This window comes from Hyposmocoma kahamanoa, unplaced genomic scaffold, assembly GCF_003589595.1.
Source record: "Hyposmocoma kahamanoa isolate Upper Pololo Valley unplaced genomic scaffold, ASM358959v1 102, whole genome shotgun sequence".
Taxonomy (NCBI): Eukaryota; Metazoa; Arthropoda; class Insecta; order Lepidoptera; family Cosmopterigidae; genus Hyposmocoma; species Hyposmocoma kahamanoa.
The window spans coordinates 15349438-15374463 of record NW_020653337.1 but is presented as its reverse complement, the minus strand read 5'-3'; the positions used below and the strand labels follow the sequence as shown (position 1 = coordinate 15374463).

Below are 25026 nucleotides of genomic sequence, written 5' to 3'. Positions count from 1 at the left end.
CACTCACTTTAGGCATTTTTCGTATTTTAATCAGGGAGTTGAGTTAACGAGATTTGATGCGATACGTAGGAATGACTGCTGCATACAGCTTGTCCTAATAGCTGGTTCTTTGTCGACGATTTAGTGACAACGGACAACTATAATTAAGGCTGTCAGCGCAAGAGCGGTGTAAATGTAATAATTCAATATCTTTTCTACAATATTTAAATTATACTAAAAGTGGTTGTGCACGGCTTCAATTATAGTTCAATGTTGTGTTTATTGATGGCGCTTTAAAATATTTCCTGTGTAAGGGATTACGAATTAACGACGTTGGTGGCTCAATGGTTGGCACTGTGGACGCTAGATGAGGAGGTCCCGGGTTCGAGTGCCGGCAGGATCACTTTGGAAAATCAACTTTTCTTAATTAATTCTGGTCTGGTACTCTTTACTAAGTCACTACTTAGTTCCTCAGTTTGGGATCAGTTGGTGTGGTTGTCTGGTATTTAAGCGTGAAACACACAGAGTGAGGGTGCGAGTCGAGCGCGTGTCGGGTCGGGCGCTCGGTGGGTCTAATTCCGCACGCGCTCGCGCTCGATGTGTTGTCGTCCATATAAATCATCGACATTATGGGCGTTGCCCATTAACAACAAAAGATGAAATGTAGTAAAAAATACAATTGTCATATTTTTATTTTCATACTTTTAGAAAAAAAACGTACTCCAGGAAAAAAACGGTTTCTTTTCATCATTGACTTACAATGCTTTTCATGTATTTTTTTCATTGTTTTTTTTTCACCTCAGAAAAAAAAACGGTTTTTTAACAACACTAGTCAAGAGCATACAAGTTTGATACTTTGTACTTTTGGACCATTTTTATATAAGCAGCTTAGAATTGAATTATCATTTTTATATTATAGGTATATGTATACATACGTTACACGTGGTTTGACCCTGTACATAATGCAATATAAACTAAAACAAAAACTAGCTGTCCTTTTTTCATCAAATCTCAAATCGAGATAATGTTCCTACTGCGTCCGTGTATCTATCATCAATCTATATATTAACTGCCTCCATGGACGAACGGTTACCATGCTGAACTGTCACGCAAGAGGTTCCGGGTTCGATTCCCGGATCGAGAGAAATATTTATATGGCCTACTTTTATTTCTCTCGCGAGTTTGGATGCAATTTGTGGTTGTTTATGTGTGGGTCCATGGCGCCCGCGATACAGGGTATCCCTAGTGCGGGGCTATGAGTGTGTGCGGTATTATTATTATTATATCTATTTATCAACACATGTATTATTCACATCGGCTTAGTTAATTCAACTATATATTCGCTCTTTATACAGAGTCGACGACGATCAAGAACCAATAATCGCAGTGACAACAACATTAGAAGATACGTACGATAACTATCCTCGAGTTATATGGCTTTCGTAAGTGTTTTTTTGCAATCTTTGAAAATTGGCAAACATATGGATGAAAACTGATGATGACGCTTGATCAAATGTGGATACAACTACCACCTGTGGGCTGTAGTAATTAAAGTTTAAGCGGATCGAAGGATTTTTTCTAAGTGTTCGATCTTTGTATTAATAACAAACTGGTGAGAGTAATTTTACAAAAACATAATTGAATGTAATGGTGGTGAAACACTGACATTCAATAAAAAATAACTTTATTACAATTATTAAAGCGACATTTCTAGTCAGCTGCTGGTAGCTGTTAAGGTATCTGGCTCAGTGAAGAAATAGATTTCTCACAGATGACGCTACCGCAAAAAAGTCATTAAAAACCAAAAACAAGGCTCTGTAACAAGCACATAGAAAAATTCGTAAGGTTCGCTGGTTCGTTCCGTTGCTTAGTTGGCATAGTGTCTGGCGCGGTTTCCTAGAAGACTTTGGTATGAATCCAGCCGGATCGAAGGAATGTTTTAAATGTTCGATCTTTATATTAATAATTAAGCATCTATGTTTTTATTACAAGAATTAGGACGCGTTCAAATTAGCCGCTGTTAGAAGCGCTGCATCCGCGCGGCGGCCGCGCTGTTTAAATTTTTAGTGATGTTTTTATCTTTCGACTCAGTTACGTGATGGATTCTGACGAAGAAACACTATTTTTACCTAGTTCTTGGGCATACACTTCACATATAGGTATTAAAAATGACTCACCTGCAATTTGTTGTAGTCAGTTTCAAAATTGTCAATAAATTTTAGACATATTTTCCCATGCCTTTTTTATCAAGTCGATTGGAATAACTGGCGAAACTGCTATCCCATATTGCAGGGTGTTGTTTTACATTCTCTATAAATTCTTTAATTCGATTTTCGTCCAAATTGCTAATTTGAAAAATTGACATGTACCTCACTAGTCACTACCCGTGACTGCAACCGAGCGTGACTGCAGCGCGACTGTCGCGCGGCTGCCGCTCTGTTGCAGCGAATCTAACAGCAGCTAATTTGAACGCGCCCTTAAAGTCAATGGATTAGCAAGTTGAAATGGTAATGAACAGACAACATCAGTCGCAGAACTGACGACCAATTCTGAAGAAAGTTTTCTGAGTGATGGCTACATTTTGATGACAGTATACAACTGAAAGTGGGATATAGGTAGCCCCTATACAGGGTTATTTGTGAAATACTGGCGCCAACACTTTACCTGTGCATGGTGCAAAATGTGCGGCGCACACAGGAGTGGGGTCTTAGGGTGCACCAGCACCGCCCGCGACGCCTCTAAAGAGCTTGAATTGCTCTCGACGCAAGCGAAGTAAACGGGCATTGCTTCCCAACATTATTTATAATTGCACTATTTGCACCCAAATTCCGACCACTGAGGAAAATATAATTGTAAGTATAACGTACTGTACGTACGTAGTATATCGTACTGGTATTTACACTAGCGCTTTCTTTTGTTACCGATCGACATCAGAGCGTAATGTTTGTTACCACACAAAATTATCACCATTTAGAGCGATCTCTTTAAGTATTTTTATTTTTGTACGAAAGTAAAATCTGACGAATTGTTAAAAGTCATGGGAAAAAAGTAGTTGGTAACATTACCAACAAAGTCCATCGAGGTTGTAAGTATTTTACAAATAACCCTGTATATTATTTTTATATATATAATATCAAGTGACGGGACGAAAAAGTCGTGCACCGATGGTAAGTTACACGTCTATACCAGTTACAGTGCCTCTCAGAGCTTTAAATTACAAAGATCTGAGGGGCGCTACCACTGCGCCCGTCACCCTGAGACATAAGTTGACAAGTCCCATGTGCCTGTAATTTCAATAGCACCCTTTCCTTCAAAACCGGAACATAGTAATGCTGACATTACTGCTTGGCGGCAGAAACAGGTAAGGTGACAGTACTACCCTGGACGAACTCTTTCACAAGGAGCTCTACTGCTACTAACTATGTAATGGTTCATCGTGATGATAGTAGTATTTATTTAATGATTCTCTGCACCACAGGCTGAAGAGGTATCTTCAACCCACGCAGAATTTCTTCATGTGCATGTTGGCGCCGGGGGCGCGGGTCACTGCTGACATCTACGCGTACATGTTCCTGTGTGACTTCTTCAATTTCCTCGTCGTTATATTCGGATTTGCTGCTTTTGGAGTAAGTATTTAACTGACTTCAAAAAATAAGGAGTATAAAGTCGACTGTACATATTTTTTAATAATTTTTAAATTTTGTTTATCTCTTGTATTTGAATACCAATTTATTGATCATTGTTATCAGTTTTATAATATATTTTATTTTTTATAGAACGTGTAGGTCCGTAGATATACTTTGACGCTATACTTTTCCAATTTCGACTTACGCCTTCGTACATAGATTCTTACAAAACAAAATGTAAACAGACTCACCAAGGCGATGGCGGCGTTCAAGCCTATCTAGAAGAGAATAAAGTGCCGATCCCGTTTCTCGTGATGCTGATTCTCCAATTCGCGCTAATCGTCATCGACCGAGCGTTGTACTTGCGAAAGTTCATGCTCGGAAAGATACTGTTCCAATACGCGCTTATTATCGGCGTGCATATTTGGATGTTCTTCGTACTACCTTTCATCACTGAGAGGTGAGACTTGGTTATAAGCTATACATCGCCTGCTTAATAATAAAACCACTTAACGTCTTCTTATTGTATGTTGGAGAAGAACTTACAAACTTCTTGCTCAATTATATATTGTCAAAGTAATATAGCATCGAAATACTTTTAACAAATTTAAATTTAACTACAAACATTATTGCGTTTACTACATTTTACACCAAATTTTTATTGCCTTGAAAAATTACATAGAAATTACATGCGATGTATTCACTCTAAGATGACGACAAGTGACATTTTTCACATAAAGCCTCTAAATTACACGGCTGTGCTGGTAAAAGTAATTTATAGCTTTATTTTAACAAAAGTTTATTCTTTTTTTATTATTGAGTTTTACCTCCAGAAAGATTCTGATTTTCTTAACATAGCTATACAATTTTGTGGCTTTTTGTGCAAAATTTCAGTTATGTAGTTTAAGCAGACGATATCTTTGCACGCATATGTAGGTAACATTAAACGGTACGATACCGAACCTTAACACTTTTGAACGAATATGTAAGAGATATTTTTGTAATGTTATGGTGGCACTTAACATTGCTGTGTATTGGTGTACTATGTGTAGGCAGTATGTGTGTCAAAGTATTTGCCTTGTTCGACAAATACAGCAAACACGACAATGAAAAGTGTCAAAAGGCAATTTCGCAAGTTATACGTCCATGCTATGGTCATATTAATTATTTTTACTCCAAGTGCAAACGATCATATTTGTCAATATCTGCATATTTATCGCACATGAAACATTTTTCCAAATACAGCAAACAGTCATAACGAATGTGTTATGTAATATATTAATCATTCATGGAAACTACCTATATTATAATACATTCATACTACAATGTAAAATAAGTAGGTACAATTAATATGTAAATAATTTACAATAAAGATGATATTCAGAAAACGCAAACTATCTAGAAAGTTTCTTAGGAACTCTTAATTCGAATAATTTGTAATTTTTTATGACATTCTAGAAGACTTTGACTCCTCTGAAAGCTAATATAGAACAAATTAAAACTGAGGGCCACTGACAACCCGAGTTGTGGGCGCTAGTATTCACTTTTGAAGTAAAAGTTGTTGTTATCGATAGAACAAATGATTCAGACTCTAATGACTTCTTTCAGGACATTTAATACCCTGTTACCACCACCGATGTGGTATATGGTGAAGTGTATATATCTGCTCCTGTCGGCGTATCAAATTCGCTGCGGCTACCCTCGCCGCATCATTGGAAACTTCCTCTGCAAGTCTTACCGTTTTGTCAATATGGTGCTCTTCAGAGGGTGAGTCAACGTCGCGTCTTTGGAAAACTTCTAAAAGTTATGTTTTAAAGTTATGTCTCAGAGTGAAATGACAATGCCCCACAAATCTTTGCGATTTAAAGCTCTGAGTGGCACTGCAACTTCTATGGACAGGTGTGTCGCTTACAACCACGCGCACGACTTGTTCGTCCTTTCACTTAGTATCATAAATAATAATAATAATTATTATTATCTGGACTTTAAAGATAAGATAATCGTTGTTGATTCTGGATTATATTCTAAAGTAAGTTTTTAAAAAAGTAATAGATTCAGGCGTTAATTTACGGAAATCTAAATCTGAAAATACGGAAAAAATGGAAATAAATTGATTTGCTACTCCGTTACGCCTTTCTACAATTCAACCTCAAGTATTGTTGATTGTTCAACGCTTGGTCGAAGAAACTATTTTGAACGATCCAACCATAGTAGAGTAAGAACAAGTATGGTAATCGGTCGTCCCAAACGTGATTTTCATTATTACGCGAATGTGTGCGTGTCCAAACAGGGCGCCCGGCGTTTTTCGCACACAAATAAGTCTCTTTGTTATTTTGTACGGAGTTACCCTACTAGTTTTATTCGACTATGATTTAACCGTCACTGGGTTCGCGGAGTAGCAAATTAATTTACTTCCATTTTTGTTAACAACATGGTCTGCGCTAGTCTATATAGTAATTCATCAAGCATTACTGTTCCATTTTGGAACGAATCCGTTAACAAATGTTTAACCAAAATACAAAATAGTCGTAACAGCGATGTCACACAGACGCTGCCGGTGCGTTGTTTAGTAAGGATAATTTTGTGGGAGACTGATGCCTAAAGTATGCATAAAAATGCCTGTGCGTCAGGCCACCAGGTTCCCACCTCTCAGAAATACGAATTGAAAAAAATTCACACAAGATATTTTTAACACTACTAGCACCAACGAGAAATATTGAAATGTCACTTCACAATCCACAGATACAAACATGTAATAAGTTGAATCTTTGAAATTAGAATCTCAAAAACAATAAAAGCATTGTACATTTACACTCCTATGAAATTTAATTTCTTGGGTCCATATGGCATCATTATACCACTGTAAACATTTTAAGTATTAATAATAATAATATATTAAGTGTTGTATTCAACAAGTCAGCATTGCCAAAACTGCGATTTGGATTGAACACCATAATAAATATTATATATGAAACGACGCCCTAATGGTCTTCTGTCCCTTTGTAAGACAAAGTTAGGAGCCATCTTATAAGAGCGCGATAACATTTATAAGCGTTTAGTTTATATATTCCAATTATCTTGTTTGTTTTGTTATATAAATGTGGTCCCAGAAAGGCATATGATTTTTGTGCAAATGTGGTTCGTAATCGGCGAGATTGTGTACAAACTTTATAATTTCTGCTATGTAATAAGACACTGCGTCACCGCTCAGGCGGTACAACGCATCGTGTGACATCGCTCTTACGTGCTTGAATAGGCGCTGGTTGGAATTCAGTTGGATGGAATGAATTTTTCTTTGTGTTTGTTTCGTTATTTGTATCAATAATAATAACAAAGTAGTGAAAAATTTTCTAATAAAATTAATTAATAAGGTATGGGCATTCGTCTATCATTTCTTCTTTTGTCTGATATAACTTGGTCCAACCACATCAAGGAACTATAGCAACGTTGTAACATATATGATTTAAACAATTTCAGTTTTATGGCGGTGCCGTTTGTGTTCGAATTGCGAACGCTGATGGACTGGATCTGGACGGACACTTCGATGACGCTCATGGATTGGCTCAAGATGGAAGACATCTTTGCCAATATATTCTTGCTCAAAGTAAGATTTTTTACTTCTAATTACTCCTGAACTGTTCCTTTTCAACTACATATATAATTTATTTATAATATAATATGTAAATAATTTATTATTATAGTTTATATATATTATAGACAATATCACATTGATGTTGCTCTGATCCGAAAGTAAGTCACTAAACGACTTGTGTTTTGGAAATCGGATACGACGACGGTACCAGATCTAAGACAATATAGATACGTTAGTTTTTCTGCATTGACCTGGCCGAGAATCGAACCTGGAACCTTAGAGATGGCGACACCATGAAAACCGGTGTGCTAACTCGACCACGGAGATCGTAGTAATGAGCAAGAAATCCCAAAAAATCAACTACAATTGTTATATAAAAAGTCTATTATTATGTTATGTTGTGAAATAATTTTGATTGTAGAGAACTTATTTTCCCAATTGTTTTTAGCCATTTGATAAATTGGTCTGAAACAAAAATGTGATTTGGTTAACCTTATGGCGGCACTTCACATGGCTACTTGTATTCGCTATTGGGTGTTTGATGTACTTGGAAAAATGTTTGACGTACAGACAAAACATGCGAACACTGACAAATCGATGCCTTACTTTCTCAAACTCGTGTCTTATAAAGAGTGATTATTCAGGAGATGGGAAAACATTATATTTATTTTAAATTTCTTATGGAGGGGGTTAATTTGGATGCATTACTTTAAAAACATGGTAAAAGCCAGGTAGTAGAAAGTTACCTACTTTTAACTTTTAGTAAGTAAGTAAGGCAATAAGCAGGTAAAAGTAGGCCAGTGTGTGAATATGAAGGAAATGTGATGAGAAAAACTGCAAGTTTTCAAATTTGAATATAAAATCCGTTTTTTGCATTTCAGTAACTTTGTGTTTTAAGATAGAGTTTGAGAATAGCAAGGCGACGCAATATGGGCATATTTTAGTCTACACACGGAGCCAAATAAGGGGTTAAAATAATGACTATGACCATAGTTTGGACGTATACTTACGTATTTGCCGATTTGGCTCCTTTGATGTGCACCGAGAAACCGACCAGCGTACGCTAACGCGAATTTGGTGTTTGTTGTATTTGTCGAATAGGTAATCAAGGCTGTCACGAGGCGCCCCGGGTATTTTAAATAGAAGGTTCGGTTCACATGAATTATATTGTAGAAATAAAGAAAGAGAAAAGAAAAAACAGGTAAAGCCTGTAGTAAAACCTGTAACAAAACGATATAAATAGTAATGATATAAAAACTTGTACAATCGTATAAAAAACATTCCCTACTTAAATTAGATACTGATTAACGGATAAAAAAGGAACTTACCCAAAAGGGGCTTGTATTTTCTTCAAATATTATACTTTACAAGCAGTTAGGTTACATGATGTAACTGGTCAGAAATTTCGTGTGAAGTCGAGCACATGTGCTCGTTTCGGAAGTTCAGTAGAGAGTGGCGATTGAAAGAATAAAAGTAAGTGACGAACAAAAAAAGGCATTTAAAAATAATTTGAAATTTCAAAATAGGTGGCCAAGAACCAGAGATAATGGTGATAAAAAGGTGGGATGACGATGAAAGAGGTCGCATCGTCACAAGGCAAATACTTTGTCACACATGCTATCTACATATTTTATGGTGATTATTTGTCAAGTATTTTTTATTTTTATTTTTTTTTATTTCTTGGGAAAGAAACAGTTTTTACTTTGTTTACAAGATTATAGTACAAAAAAAAAATTAAATACGCAATTACAAATAGCCGTGTGAAGTGCCAGCATTACACACATTTAATCACTTTGATTATAGATAGGTACCCTTTTATTTTCACTTACAATCAATGAGTTATTTTTCGGGAAGCTTCGACGTAGAGTGAAGGACACATGAAACTCGATACTTGAACGTTGCACTATTCTTGTTGTAAGTGGCATAGAATTGATTTTCAATCTCTTAGGCGTCAAGCTTGACATGCTATTGACCATGTACCAACGCCATAGGTTATTAAATAATAAATTATTTTATGCGATGTTATGAATTGTGGCTGACTTTGAATATAAACCACATTTATTACCTATTGTCGTACCTTTTTGAACATCGCGTTAAATCAAAACATTTATATCATTTAATTTTCTTTAGATTACAATACATTAACAAAATACAGAGACAAACAAAAGATAAAACAGCGTTTCATGAGGCAGCGGCGGTATTACTGTTAAATCAAGGCGTAGTTAATACTGACAGATAACTAATGTTACATCGTTTCAACAGTGTTCTCGCGCCATAGAAGATGAGTTTCCACAACCACGTGGCTCGAAGAAAACAACCACGTCAAAGTATTTGCTCGGTGGTAGCGTGTTGGCCTTCGTCATCGCTATCATCTGGTTCCCGCTAGTATTCTTCGCGTTTGGAAATACGGTATGTCTATTCTTTATCTTAGGTGTGTAGCTCTCCACAAGAGCTATAATTTGAAAGCCCGAACATTTGGGGCTATTAATTTCATGTATGGGTTAATTTTTACGAAGAATATTGGAAAAACGAGCGCCAATAGTGCCTAGAGCTGAAACAACTAGAGCAGTTCTGATAGAATTTTGTTTTCTTTTTTGTCAAATGTATACAACGTTATAACGTTGGTTTTACATTATTACGTGCACAGATAACATAGGTCGAGAAAGCTCTGATATCAAATCGGCCTGGTGAAGATCAAAGCTGGTGAAGGATGATGGTGTAAAGCGTACATAGGGCGCACTATGCGTTTCCGGAACTGGCCACTACATAAACAATATTTAAAGAGTAGTTTGAAAATGGAACTCTTTGGCTGTAGAGTACAGTTTGTTTCATCTGACTGTCATTTGTTTTTACATTGTGGCGTAATTTTAGAAATTGGTTGACTACATCATCATGGATTTAACTCGTGAAAATTTTCATAGTATGATTTTCTACGACTTTACCTCAGCGGAGCTTCGCTCGGCCTCAAACTGCTTTTGATGATGAAGCACCATGCAAGACGACTATTTATAGCTGGTTTGCAGAATTCAAACGCGGTCGTGTGAATTTCAGTGGCGAATTTCGTGATGGTCCTCGACCACTGCTGTGAACAACAAACACATCGATGCTGTGCGCCGTATGATCAAAACAGACAGGCATGTTGCATACCATGAGATTCGGATAACTTTAGGTATAGGCATGAGTCAAATACAATCAATACTACACAAACATTTGGGTGTGAAAGAGCTGTGCTCTCGGTGGATCCCACACAATTTGACTGAGGCTCAAAAAACAGATCGCGTCACTTGGTGCAATGCTTACCAGGTTCAACGAAGGGGCGTCAAATTTGGTGTGGGACATAGTAACAGGTGACGTGACATGGATTTATAGTTACGATCCTAAAACAAAGCAGCAATCGAGCGTATGGGTCTTTCGAGATGAGCCGAAAAACCAACCAAAGTGGCGCGCGTGCAAAGTGCCTCTAAGCGGATGATTGCTTCTTTTTTTAATAAAACTGTACACGTGGCTCCTGTTGCTTTGGAGAATCGTTGTACCGTGAATAGTGATTGGTACACGACCATTTGTTTGCCGGAAGTTATTAACAAACTCCGTAATAATAACCGTAAACGCCGTATTATCTTGCACCACGATAATTCCAGTCCTCACACGGCTAGACAGAAGAGTGAATTTTTGAAGGTGAATAACGTTGACCTTATGAGGCTTCCCGTGTACAGTCCCGACTTGGCACCTTGACACTTTTATTTATTTCCAAAAAATTAGGAACCAGTTACGCGGTCAACGATTTTCATCACCTGAAGAGGCTGTCGAAGAATATGAAAAATATGTTTCAGAGATTGTCACCGAGGAGTGGCATAAATGTTTTCAAAATAGGTTCATTCGTATGAAAGAGTACATTAACGCTAACAGAGGATATTTTGACAAACAATAAATTTATTTCTGACCATTTATAATATTTTTTCTTATTTATTCCGGAAACTCACAGTGCGCCACACGTATAAGTGTTACGATTCATAGGCAAACCCTATTAATGTAGATATTTTACCTTTATTACCTTAAACTGTGGTGATCATTGTTCTAGGGAACAAAAGAAAAAATGTTAAACGTGCTGTCCCATGCGTACACTTAATCATTCCGCATTAGCATAGTGTAATAAGACATAGAGCAACTATCACCTGTTCGGCGCTTAAATTTTGCTAAAAAATTACTCGGAGAGTTGTTACATTTTTAGGATAGGGTTGTACGTTGAGTTGTTCCTAAAGGTTGTGAATATAATTTGAAAAATAAGGTATTCATCACAGTATTCTCATGCTATATTGAAATAACTTTAGTCAATTTTAATGAAATTTTTATGCCAGCATCGAGGATTGATAATTTGATTATGGGAGTATATTTATGAAATAGAAACGAAATGCTGAACAATTCTGAATTTTAGGCATTATTGTTCAAACAACCATAAACACTCTCTAACATTTAGGAGATGAAACTATTTTTCCGGATTTAAATCGCATATATTTTTTTCCCAAATCCCAAACAAACATAAGGCTGCAGTACTGATTAACATGTTTTAATTTATTTTAATTACAAAGCATATCTACTAAGATTTGAAAACTAAATTACTGATTTATACGAGAAAGAGATAAAAACTATTTTATCTCGTTCAGTCAGCAATTTAGTCTTCAAATTTAATATATACTCCCGGACACATAATTCGAGCCACTTTGCATTGTCAGTATTAAATATCCTTCGCTTAAATAATGATTAATTGATCAATAACTAATAAAATTAAAGTTTGGAACTGGTGTACTAAACGTCATTTTCAAAAGGGTTTCTTGATATTGAATTTGACTTTATGAATTATGAATATTGAATATTGAATTGAAATTTAATTGAAAGAAATATATTATAATTTATGAATATTGAATTTGCGAAACCGGGAAAAACTCTTTCTTCAATGATAATAATAGGTTTCTTTTTATTCTAACACTTGAAAAATAAAAATGCAAGATGGCTCGATTTATTTGTTTTTTCTTTATAATAAAGTGACGGAACGAACAAGTCGTGCGCCTGATGGTACACTCCTAGTAGCTACACGCCTGTCTATAACAGTTGCAGTGCCCTCAGAGCTTTAAATCATAACGATCTGAGGGGCACTGCTACTGCGCTCGTCACCCTGAGACATAAGTTGACAAGTCCCATATGCCTGTAATTTCACCAGCACCCTTACTCTTCAAAACCGGAACGCGGCAATGCTCTCATCACTGCTTGGCGGCAGAAACAGACGTACTCTTTCACAAGGAGCTCTACTGCTATTTATGTGTCCGGACGTACCACCGACTCGGCATTGAAGAGCAGAATACCAAAAAAATACAGTGACAGTTGAATAGTAGCTCGATGGCTAAGCTACTGACAAACCACTACACATAATTTTTAGCAGAATATCAAACGTACAAAATCCTGTCATTGACAATCTCCATAGAGTGACACAACTGAGATTATTTAAGGTTAGCAGACTTATGGCGCTGGTCTTAATGTATGGTATTAGTTTACAATGGGATCAACATTTTTTACCTTCATCGAAACCATGAATCATCTTACCTTACCAAATTAGTCCACTGCATTGTAAATATTCCAGGTCGGTGAACCGAACCCGCCTACGGATGTCACGGCTAAGATTCGTATTGGACCGTTCTTACCCGTCTATCAGATGTCTGCGCAATCTCATAACATAGAAGTGTAAGTTATAACTCTAATGAATGTTTAATAAGATTTAATTAATATTGTACTCAATATTCTTAATCTCTCTCCAGAATGGTGTAAAAAGTGTTTACATAGTAGAATAATCACATCGTGGAACCTTTCAAGGGGGTCGATTCATAGCCTTACGATAACTCAATTGTCGACCGTTTCGATTTGATATCGTACGATTTCTTTAAATTTAATTCACAACACCCGAATCGAACGTCAAACTGCCGAACGAAACCAAACCGAAATTCGAAATTCAAAAAACGAATTCCTCGACCGGCAAAGGCTACAAACGTTATTCAGAACACAGTTATCGAATGAAAGTTACCGAATGTCCTATTGTTTACAAAGCAAGACTGTAATATGGGAATCTCTATTATATCTCTATTATTTTAAATAAAGTCTGGATTTTGTTAAATTTTATTAATTTATTTTAATACAAGACTAATGGATTCCTATATTAAAGTGTTAAAAATGTGTATAAAAGGATTTTCATTTTTCTTGTAATCTATTTCACTAGCTTACTCCGTAAACGCTGGACAACGATATCGTATCCGAATTGAAAGTTTAACTCGAACTTTCGGAATAGCTCGGAAAACACCTTTCGATTCAAGAACAATATCCAATCGAACGATTCGGTTAAAATATCGAATAGTTCTAAATCGGGGTCCAGGAACAACAAAGTAGGCGGGAAGAGAGTAAGATTCTTCCTTTGTGTTAGAAGTTTTCAATTACAAATTCATTAACATTATAATTACATATTGTTAATAATAAATCTTTTATATTTTTCTTCTAAGCGAGTGTTACTATATATTGTTAATTTTGTGTTGTCTTATTAATGCAATGCTATATATATGGATGTTGTCGTTCCATTTTGAGAACAGAACAATAAAAAGTATGTATTCTCGCACTTGGTCATCAGATACACGGAACAAGATTATACCCAACTGAGCAACATGTACGCACGCGACCGCACGGCGCAAACATTCCTCTCCAACTACATGTACAACGACGTAGCCGTTGTCACATTAAACTCCAATTCCACTATGAAGTGGGAGATCTCTCCGCCGGAACTCGATCGCCTCGAGCTTGAGGCGAAGTCCAGTCAGTATTTTTTTCTATTTGCATTTGAGCACAGCAAAAAAAATGTTGGTTGGTCGGAAAAATGTGTTCCACATTATATAGATACATGTATAAATATAACTACAAGCAATGACACAGAGTTGTTAAAATCACCAAATATTAATTATTTCTTTCGAATTCCGGATTTCCGGAAATGGTTTTACTGCATCGTAGGACAAAACTAAATACCTTTTTCCGACCATTCGTTATGACTTCCCCTTGAACAATTATCGCAAAGCCTAAACAAAATAGCTAACACTAAACAAAGATAAAGCTCAACGTTTTTTTTCTAGTATGAGAAGTCTCTTCCCATACTAGAAAAAAAAGTTCTTATAGGGGCCAGTTACTCTCAATGACAGTTACACAACCTTGACAAACAATTTTAAATAAATACTGAATTTTAATTTGGGAATAAGGTTAAGTAACATAATATAGGGTCAGGTGGGGTAAGAGGAACACGGGGGGAAGAGGGTCTTGTAGCCTTAACTCATAATCTACAGAGTTTAGCACTATAGTCTTTCAGTCCGTAAAAGAGATTATAACTTTTTAATGATGAATAAAACCAACCTAAAAAGTTTGTGGAATTACATCTAATTGCCAAGTTTTATTGAACTTACAACAATGACAAGTTTTATTGAGTTACCGGAAAGTGCGCGAAACACGAATGAACACGAAACGAAGGCATTCATCCCCTAAATTGCCACCCTTAGAGGTGGAATATTTTCTTCCAATTGAAATAGGACCAATACTGACGTACCCTCTGTCCAACAAAAAAAGAATCACCAAAATCGGTTATCAAATGCCGTAGTAATCGCATAATATACACACAAAAAATAATAATAACACGTTACTTATATAGGAAATACGATATCTCTTACCCCATCTTTTGGAGGAAGAGAAACACACGCTAAGTATCGAATTTAGCGTAAAGCTGATGAACAAAGGCATATTTTATGTACTTCAAATTTCTTATAAGACTTATCTGTTCTTTCTAGAGCTCAAAACATTTGACCCAGAATAATGTAAGTTCCTCTTATCCCACCTGACTATAATATTAAATAAACTTAATTAAGTATGTGTCACTCTCAAATATAATCTAGAGTAATCCTACTTATTAAGATAATAACATATCATCATCACGACTATGGTCTAAACCCTCGTCTGAATAACATATACGTATTCTAAATTATGTTTCTCTTTCTACAGACAAAAGTATAAAAATTAAATTCACATTCGTGATTACGCATCCGAGCAATACAGTACAAAACCCGCCGACTATAGAAGACAGTCGCGAAGTGGAGATGGAACCTTTCGTAGACGCAGAACGGACTATACGAAATCCAGAACGTGTCAAGTTATATGCTATGCTGACTAATACTTCGTCACCGGACTCCTGGTAAATATTTATATCATTTTCAATAATGTTCGGTAATCACCAATAGTCGGAAAAAGATGTTCCACGTTATATATATATATGTATAGATATGGCTACAAGAAGCGACATAGAGTTGTTAAAACCACCAAATATAAATTAATTACTTTTTCGTATTCCGGATTTCCGGAAATGGTTTTATTGCATCATAAGACAAAACTACTGACCTAAGAAGTCGAAGTTGGATTTTAAAGTAATTGTAGTGGTGCCATGTAAAAATATGTAGTAGATACTGAGTTTCTACCAAAGCCGAAAATAAAAAATAACGAGAATGGTTCTCCGCCACTAGCTAGCTTTAGATACCGTACTGCGCCCCGCATATTGACGGTCACATTAACGGAACGGCAACAAGGCTGTCAGTTATCTACTGCATTTTTTTGACAAGACACTCAGAACTTTAAATCGCAAAGATTTGAGGGGCACCGGACACTATGAGACATAAGTTGACTAGTTCCATATGCCTGTAATTTCACCAGCGCCCCAACCCTTCAAAACCGTAACGCAGTAAATGCTCACATTACCGCTTCTTGACGGTAGAAATAGGTAAGGTGGCAGTACTTCCTTGGACGACCTTTTTCATAAGGAACTCTACTGCTACTAACTTGTTTGTTTGTTTTTAATAATAATTGCTGAGTAAAATAATGAGTCCTATCTGAATTTATAGTGAATATACTTAATCAAAAGTACATTTAACTAGCACTCAATAGGTTTTTGCAATACCAAATCAACTGAAGCAACGATATTTTTAAGCTTTAGTGACACAAAAAACAATGGAATTTTATTAAAACCGACTTTTGAGTGTATTTGTCTTGAGCAGAGACTAGGTTTAGATATTTTTTTACTAATTCAAGATATAATTGTTAGGTACTTGGCATGTACTCGGATGTTTTAACAACAATTACTTTTATTGTATAAGAACTAAGACAGATTTTTTTGCAGGGTTCAAGTGGATCTGCTTTTCCCCAAATTCTTGAAAGTGTTTAATAAAGGTACCGCGAAGCCTGCGTATCAACTAACAGAAGGTCATGACGACGACAGTAAGTGTTTTAAAATGATAAAGACTTATTTAGGCATCTAAACAAAGCAGCACTGGAAAATATATTGTGGATTAATTTGGTAAATAAATAAATAACGCACACACTCATAGCCCCGGCTTAGGGGAAAACCACAAATTACATCCAAGCTCACGAGAGTAATACCAAGAATTCCGCCGTAAAGTTGCCTGCTTATCGAAATACCTACACCATAGGGTGTCTAGAAGAACACTACTCATACAAACTGAGGGCAGTACTTGCTTGAGTCAGAAACATGTAAATACATTTAGTGCATTTTAAAATATATTACAATGGGAAAAGCGCTAAACACCCAATGTACATATAGGGCTACTGTAAGTAGTTTACTGGATCTTAGGTTATAATGAAACAGTCACGATTAAAGTCGCGGTTCTTGGTTGTTAGAACCGAATAGCATAGGGCTTCGGAGTAATTAACAAGTTTGATATTCCAGGTTTCGCAGTGGATGATAAGAGATTATATCACAACGTCCAGTTGCGATTGGAAAGGGATAGGGACTCAATGTACTGGCGCGTGCGGGAAGGCTGTAATCTTAAAGTAAGTATTCCAGATGACAAATCGCGCCTGCCCTTTTTATATATTTTATTATAAAGCCGTTTTTCATAATTGATAAAATGTTAATCATTCTCCCGGTATAGTCGAAAATAGAAACTACCGTCGTATCCACGGAAGTTCAATTTCAGGTTTGAAATAAACAAGATATACACGGTTATACGAATTTGAAAGTTTTATGTCTCGGAAACTAATATAGCTATTGTGTTATAAGTAGTTATTATTACTATTAGGGGGTTTCCAAAGAAGTTTCGTAGAGGGCGTTAGGGGTCGGTTCTTGGCAAAAAAGAACAATAATGAAATTAACATGGTAGCCAAAAATAATATTACATCAATCTGGCTGAAAGTGAGTAAGTTTTAACTACGTACTACAATAAATATTATACAACCGTAGATTGTGTGATACATTCATAAGTCTTGGCTTTTTCACGACAATCAGACAGCAAATGCATTCTATTATATTCTAGCAATATGCATTGACGCTAGCGTCTACTACCTACTATTTTTACACATTAATTTTGTTATTGAAAAAAGGGATAGCTATAATATGGTTTAAGCAATTTATTTCTCAAAAAAAAAACAGAATACAAACATTCACTTACAAAGAGAAATACTAGATAAATATAAAGCTTACAAACATGAACGATCATCGGAACAGTTACTTAGTTTAGCCATTCTAATTACTTACGTCGGGGATTTGTAATTTAACCAGGTATAAACAAATCAGAAGATATTCACATAATACTGTTAGTTTAGTCTTAAAGCCATATATTGAAATAATTATGACGGACAAAGGTCCATAATAATTAGCAGTTTTTTTTTATGTAGTTAGTCGGCAATATTTTATTTGTAGTTTTACAAATAAAATATTGGGAACCATGCGGAGATTCATATTACGTATGGATATACAATCGCTATCAGAATTGCGATTGAAAGCGATTGTGCATTCCACAGCATCAGCACACCCAAAATCTAAATCCGACCACGCGCTACAAGCCGAGGCCGATCCCGAGGCTCATTGCCTATATTGGTGAATTCCTCACAAAGTTGTGTATAATATTTTAATACATATAATACTTTTGATAGCCGCCACAGGATCGTATAAACTCTATCCCAATGAACAACTGCGATCAGCTGGTTATGTTCACGTTCAACGACAAACTCTTCCCCGAGACGCTCAACTTTATCTCAGGGAGCGGGTAAGTTTTAATGATTGTGCTATTTTACGCATAAGTATTTGACCCTTCATTGAACTAACTCAAAACAACATAATAGTACTAGCTTGCAACGAAAGAGGTTCGACCATGTATCAGCTGGTGATCATACTCATACTCATAAACGAGGAAGCAAAAAAATATTTTCAATTCGTAAAACAAATAATTTGAAAAAAAAAAATACAAAATGCAACATTGGACAATGGTAATTTTGTACGGAAAATCAAAATAGTTTTCAACGAACTAAAAATAAAATGTGGGTATTTTTTACAAACGTTGTTTAGAGCGATCTGTTTAAACAGTTTGTATGAAAGTAAAATCTGATGAATTGGACAAAAGTTGTTGTTTATGATATTAGTAACACAGTTCTGATAGGTTGTTAGCATTGACTTACAAAGTCAAAGGTTGTTAGACAAAAAAAGTGAGCATCCTTCGTTTTGAATAGACGCTAGATGATTACTTATTTTCTAACATTTTGTCCAACAGCATCATCGGATTATACACTACATTCGTATTCTTGGCGTCGCGAGTGATCCGTGGATTCTTCTCTGGCATTTACACCAAGATTATGTTCGATGATTTACCGAACGTCGATCGCGTTTTGCAGCTTTGTCTCGACATTTATTTGGTAAGTTGGGGATCACCTGTACTTCAGGGATCATCATGCTCCTTCCAGCATATTGAATCCTTATTGCCTGTGTAGGCGATTTTCTAAGCTAGGATAGCACTATTGTATTAGCAAGCGAGCAGCAGCTTGTTAGAACTATACATATAAGTACTACCCTGGCTTGAATGGTTCTTGTTGTTTGGACTCAGTAATTCAGACTCCGACTGAAAAGTACGTTCAGTAGCAGTAGAGAACTCCTTGTGAAAGAGTTCGTCAAGGGAAGTACTGCCACCTTGCCTATTTCTGCCGCCAAACAGTAATGTCAGCATTACTGTGTTCCGGTTTTGAAGGGTAAGGGTGCTGCGGAAATTACAGGCACATGGGACTTGTCAACTTATGCCTCAGGGTGACGGGCGTAGTGGAATTGCCCCTCAGATCTTTGCGATTTAAAGCTCTGAGCTTACTGCCAGGCGCACGACTTGTTTGTCCCGGCACTTGATATTATAAAAAAAAGTATCGAACCCGAGAGCTCCGCATCCATCGTCCACAGTGCAAACCATTAGGCCTCCAAGGTCCTCCAATACATGTCTTGTAATAATACATTTTAACTTAATACATACAGGTACGTGAGGCTCTTGAGCTCGCATTGGAAGAAGATCTGTTCGCAAAATTAGTGTTCCTATATCGCTCACCGGAGACGCTAATAAAATGGAGTCGACCAAAAGAAGAAGAGGAGCAGGGAACTTTGGCATCACCTCGATGAGCTAACTCACTGAAAACTATTACACGAGACCTTACGCTACGTTATCAGTTATTGATATATTTACAATCGAATTTTTTTACGTAAGTTAGCGACGCGATCTCTGTTTATCTCACCCCTTGAGGCCACATACGTCCAATGTTTTGTATATATAAAATAATCTGAAATATAAAGAACGCATTGCAATACCATCGTAGCAAGCAATAGATACGTAAGTTGTACAGTATATAAGTATACTTTAAGAATAAACGGTACATACCTACTTTAAAAATTCACTCCATGATTACGTTTATCAAAATTTTTGACACTGACCTTTATTACATTATTCTCCTAAGCACACACGGTTCTCTCATTTCTAAGCGTTTAAATACTTAATTTATAACATTTTAACGGGCATTCCTTCATGAAGTAAAGCTTGCTTTTGCTTGTGTCCTGACGATGTGACGATTGAGCATAATATTATTTATTTTTCTAGAATATAGGCTTAAGATTTTTGATCCCAAATCACCGGTAGTTCTATGAGCTAGTTCCAATTTATTATTTAAAATCGTAATGTAATGCTAATGACCTGTTAATATTGAATGCTTGTATATTTTGCAGTACAAATTTATGTAATAAAGTTATTCATTGCCATTAGAATTTTCTGGCGCACAATCTTAGACTTGTTTATTGAATAGGATAGAAATGGTGTCATATCGCTGTTCTCTAAACTTAATTTATATGAATTTGTATAGCGTTATCTCTGCGTAATACTATAATTAGCAAAAAAGAGAGCACATATAGGTAAAATTATACTTTTACCTCTCCATTTAAGTTCATGAATGTGCGCGACGGAATTGATAGACCAAAATAAAAATCGTTATTATGAAAAATTGTTTTTGTATACATTATTCTATTGAAATTTCATTTTGTTCATTGAATGTATTACCTACAGCAGTCACTATACTTAATGCATATAAGTACCTGCTCTGTAGAGTTGTATAAAATGTTTCTAGATTTTTACAATTTATGTTTTACCTTGTTACACAAACCATGATCCTGAATACAAAATCAAGCACTTCCACAAATATATACCTCAATTTTGTAGAGATAAAGCTGATCATGCTTTTGATATTTTATAAATTTTATTGAAGTATTTAAGGAAGAATTAATTTGTACACTTTTGTATTGTGATTGTTGTGTTAATTTGCCTTTAATGTTGTCGACTTGTAACAATAAAAGTCATATAAAATGTTTAATTGAAGTTTATTATTGAAAATACATTGGTCTTATTTACTAACTTATATAAGAAATTTTAAATAACCATCAATCTGGGCGCAATATTCATAGACATCAGTTCTTGGAATAACAGTTTAGCAGCGTAAGGAAGACGAATTTGGGAAATCTGCGTTTTGTTCTTGCAGCCTTTACACTCAAAGGTATTGTTCCGCAAATTTGCTATGGCAATCAAACCGCAGAAGTTACAAACGTGTATGCGGTAAGGATCTGAGACTTCGAAGAGACGCTCTCGCAAGAACTGCGCGGCTCCATGGGCAATTTGACAGTCACGCTCCATCTCTCCGAAACGCAATCCTCCATCTCTCGCTCTGCCCTCCATAGGTTGTCTCACTAAAATTTGTACCGGTCCTCTAGCTCTTGAATGAATTTTGTCATCGACCATGTGCTTGAGGCGCTGATAATAAGTTGGACCTAAGAAAACTTGGGCGTTAATCTTTCGACCTGTGTGCCCATTATACATAACTTCATTGCCACGAAGATGATAGCCATACTCTTGCAATAACGACGATATTTTTTGTACGTTTACAGCGTCATTAAAAGGCGTAGCATCACCAATTTCGCCTTTATTGGAAGACACTTTTCCTTGAATACATTCAATCAAGTGACCAATTGTCATACGAGATGGAATAGCGTGTGGGTTAATAATGATATCTGGTGTGATTCCTTCACAGGTAAAAGGCATGTCTTCTTGTCTGTACTGAATTCCACAAGTACCCTTTTGCCCGTGACGAGAGGCAAATTTGTCACCAATTTGAGGAATACGGACTGATCTGACACGAATTTTACAGAACTTGTAACCCTCGCTATTAAGGGTCAACATGACTTGATCAACAATACCAGTTTCACTGTTACGTAAGAAAGTGGATGCATCACGCTTAGTGTAACGCTTTGTTGTTCCTTCCAGTTCATCATCATTTTCAGGAAGAGTAATCGTTTTTCCAATTACGACATCATCTCCAGACACTCTGATACCAGGAGCAATAATACCATCATCATCCAATTTGTCATACAGAGCATTTCGCATACCTTGACAAGTCTGCCTGGTAGGCTTTTCAAATTGTTCTTCTTGATCTCCAATTCTTTTTGATTCCGAATCTTTGTAAGAACGGTAGAAAACAGATCTGAAGAATCCTCTTTCAACAGCAGATGCATTTAAGATGACACTGTCTTCTTGGTTGTAGCCAGTGTAGCACAGAATGGCTACAATCGAATTTATACCAGCTGGCAATTCTCTAAAACGCAAATATTCCATGGAACGTGTAGTAACCAGTGGTTTATGAGGATAGAAAAGGACATGAGCCAATGTATCCATTCTCACATGAAAATTCGTAATGTAGACACCCATAGCCTGTTTTCCCATAGCACTTTGGTAAGTATTCCTGGGGCTTTGGTTGTGGTCAGGGAATGGAATAATAGAGGCACATACACCCAATATCATAGCTGGATGAATCTCACAATGGGTGTAAGTGTTACAGTATGCAAATTCTTTGATTTGTGCTAGATCTTCAGGTGTCATAGCAATCATGACTGTTTCCTCTTCTAAAGTGTCAATATATTCAACAACACCACTAGCTACCAAGTTTTGCCAACCGTAGTTATTGTAGTCTCTTTCCTTTAAGTTGTCAATGTGTTTCTTCTTCAAAAGAAGTGCTCCATTTTCCACAATCAGTAAAGGTCTGCAAATTCTACCTGCATCTGTATATATTCTGATTTCTCTATCTCTAATGTCTCGAATCATGCTCACTTCTGACACAATGATGTCCATTTGACGTCTCAATTTTCTTAGAGTAGCCATTAGTTGTTCAGGGTCTCTGTGGATACCAACCCAACACCCATTTACAAATATTTTAGTGGCATCTGCAATAGCTGATGGAGCTATTTCTTCTAAATTTTCCATAGACCACTCTTCCAAAAATTCCAAGATTGGAGATGGTTGACTTCCCACAGAAATATAAGCCATCAGGGCAAGATTTTTCACAAGACCTACAGCTGCACCTTCTGGTGTCTCAGCTGGACAAATCATACCCCACAATGTATTATGTAGCTGACGAGGTTTAGCAAGTTTGCCATCTCGTCCAATTGGAGAATTGACGCGCCGAAGATGTGACAATGTTGAAGCAAATGTCAGTCTATTCAACACTTGAGACACACCAGCTCTTGCTTGATGGGCTTTTTTCTGATCACCCCAATTACCAGTGGCTAAAGAATACCTTAGGCCATCAGTTATGATTTTTGTTTTAATAGCCAGTTCAAGGTTGAAATCTTTACCCCTGTCAATAAACTTCTGAGCATACATTCTAACCTCCTTCAGCAAGTTTTTAAAAAGACCTCGAAACAAAAAGGCTAGCAGAGGTCCTGCTAAGTCTAATCTTTTATTTCCATAGTGATCTCTGTCATCTAATTCTCTGCGTCCCAAAGCAGCCAACAAAAGTCTGTGTACCATATATCCCAAAAAGTAGGCCTTTTTTGTTTCACAAAAATCTGACACACCCACATGTGGAAGCATTTCTTTTTGTAAAATCTCTCTTGCATATTTAATTCTTTTCTCTTTAGTAACACCAGGACGTGCTCCACGAGCACCAATAAAATTTAGAGCAACATTCTGCTCTTGGATCACAAAAGCTTCATCGAGTGAGGGCTTCACCATTTCCATCATCTCAGGGTCGTCAAAGTCGTAAATGATATGTTCCAAAATATCTCGGTCAGCTACAAACCCAAGAGCTCTAAACACAATCATTATGGGAATTTCTTGTTTTATGTAAGGGACAATAGCAATTATCCTTTGTCCAATAGCAGACTTCTTAATGCTTTGGCCACCTCGAGCCATCATGTTAACCCATAGGGTTGATGTTGGTCTTGAACTGTGTTCAAGGCATGAGCGAATCTCAGTTTTGTAAGCATATTTGCCATCTTTCATGCTAAATACATACACAGTGTTAGTTGCCATTTTTTCTTGAGCTATCAACACTTTTTCTGAACCATTGATTATGAAGTAGCCGCCAGGGTCAAGAGGACACTCATTTAATTCTGTCAAATCTCTGTCAGTCAAATTGCTCAAGAGGCAATAAGTGGATCGAAGCATAATAGGTATTTTACCAATGAATGTTTTCTGGTGCTGTGTCTCAATGGGATCCTCATTCTCCTTCACTATGGTCTTAGTTATATCCACGTATAGCGGCGCCGAGTATGTGAGATTGCGAAGACGGGCTTCGTTGGGCATCATAGGGGACGGTGCCCCATCTTTCTCCCAATGTGTTGGTTTGGACAAATAAATCTGATCAAATTTCAAGAGATATTTTGGCGGTGTTTCAATTTCGCCGGAGGAATGCTGGGCTTCTGCCTGCAGTTCTATGGGAGGAGAATCTTCCACGATGCGCTGAACAGACATTTGAATAAATTCGTCGAAACTATCCAACTGTTGTCGCACTAAACCTTTCTCATCAAAATACGCATTGATGACGATCCAACAGGCTTCTTGCCAGAGTTCGGACGATATTTCCTCTTGGTCTTCCTCCTCATATTGATCGTCTTCCGTGTCGTACATGGCGAAAGTAACAGTTCAAGTTTAGTGAATTGTTTTATATTCCAGCGACTATATTTTTATATTTTTCGAGGATTGCACATTTAAACATTTACCTTCACAAGCAGCTTTTTAGAACAAAATGGCGCTAATGATGAATGAATGAATGAATGAATGAGTGAAAAAGTATTCACAAGCAGCGTTGCCAATGGTAATTATTCAAAATCCCCAAAAATCAAGGTATCAATCAAGGCACCTTGACCTTTAAGGAGATCTAAGGCTCAACTCACACTGGCACAAAGTCAAAAGTTATCGATAAATTGTGAAACTCAATAATTACCCAACCCTATTGTACGAATTGCAGATCCATTCATTCACAATCAGTCATGAAAATAAAGAATAGCGTACATATTAAACTTTGTCTGTTGTTGGTAATTCTCCGAAAAATTTGAAATGGTAGAAGTTTTCCCTGGTAAAATACCCGAAAGTTTAAAAAAAATTGTTTCGATCCGGCCGGATTCGAACCGAC

At 36.5% G+C, this 25026-nt stretch overlaps 2 protein-coding genes across 10 annotated transcripts in view; one reads left to right on the top strand and one right to left on the bottom strand.

Moving 5' to 3' along the window:
* Positions 1-20903, top strand: part of LOC113237226 (piezo-type mechanosensitive ion channel component) — a 111191-nt gene extending 90288 nt beyond the window's left edge. For 8 of the 9 annotated variants that reach the window (XM_026473641.1, XM_026473616.1, XM_026473588.1 and 5 more), the window contains 14 exons: positions 1335-1421; positions 3458-3605; positions 3851-4065; positions 5214-5372; positions 7083-7209; positions 9460-9606; positions 12830-12930; positions 13862-14043; positions 15268-15457; positions 16433-16530; positions 17000-17103; positions 18205-18317; positions 18819-18960; positions 19562-20903. In XM_026473641.1, the coding sequence (XP_026329426.1) occupies positions 1335-1421; positions 3458-3605; positions 3851-4065; positions 5214-5372; positions 7083-7209; positions 9460-9606; positions 12830-12930; positions 13862-14043; positions 15268-15457; positions 16433-16530; positions 17000-17103; positions 18205-18317; positions 18819-18960; positions 19562-19702 (1954 nt within the window). In that variant the 3' untranslated portion in view covers positions 19703-20903. The remainder of the gene's footprint in view (positions 1-1334; positions 1422-3457; positions 3606-3850; positions 4066-5213; positions 5373-7082; positions 7210-9459; positions 9607-12829; positions 12931-13861; positions 14044-15267; positions 15458-16432; positions 16531-16999; positions 17104-18204; positions 18318-18818; positions 18961-19561) is intronic. The other variant, XM_026473649.1, reaches the window with a different exon arrangement.
* A 39-nt stretch (positions 20904-20942) lies between these two features.
* On the bottom strand, positions 20943-24641 carry LOC113231453 (DNA-directed RNA polymerase II subunit RPB2). Its single transcript, XM_026465781.1, has one exon. It carries the CDS (start codon positions 24519-24521, stop codon positions 20994-20996), a length of 3528 nt encoding a protein of 1175 aa, XP_026321566.1. The 5' UTR covers positions 24522-24641; the 3' UTR covers positions 20943-20993.
* Between the last annotated feature and the right edge of the window lie 385 nt (positions 24642-25026).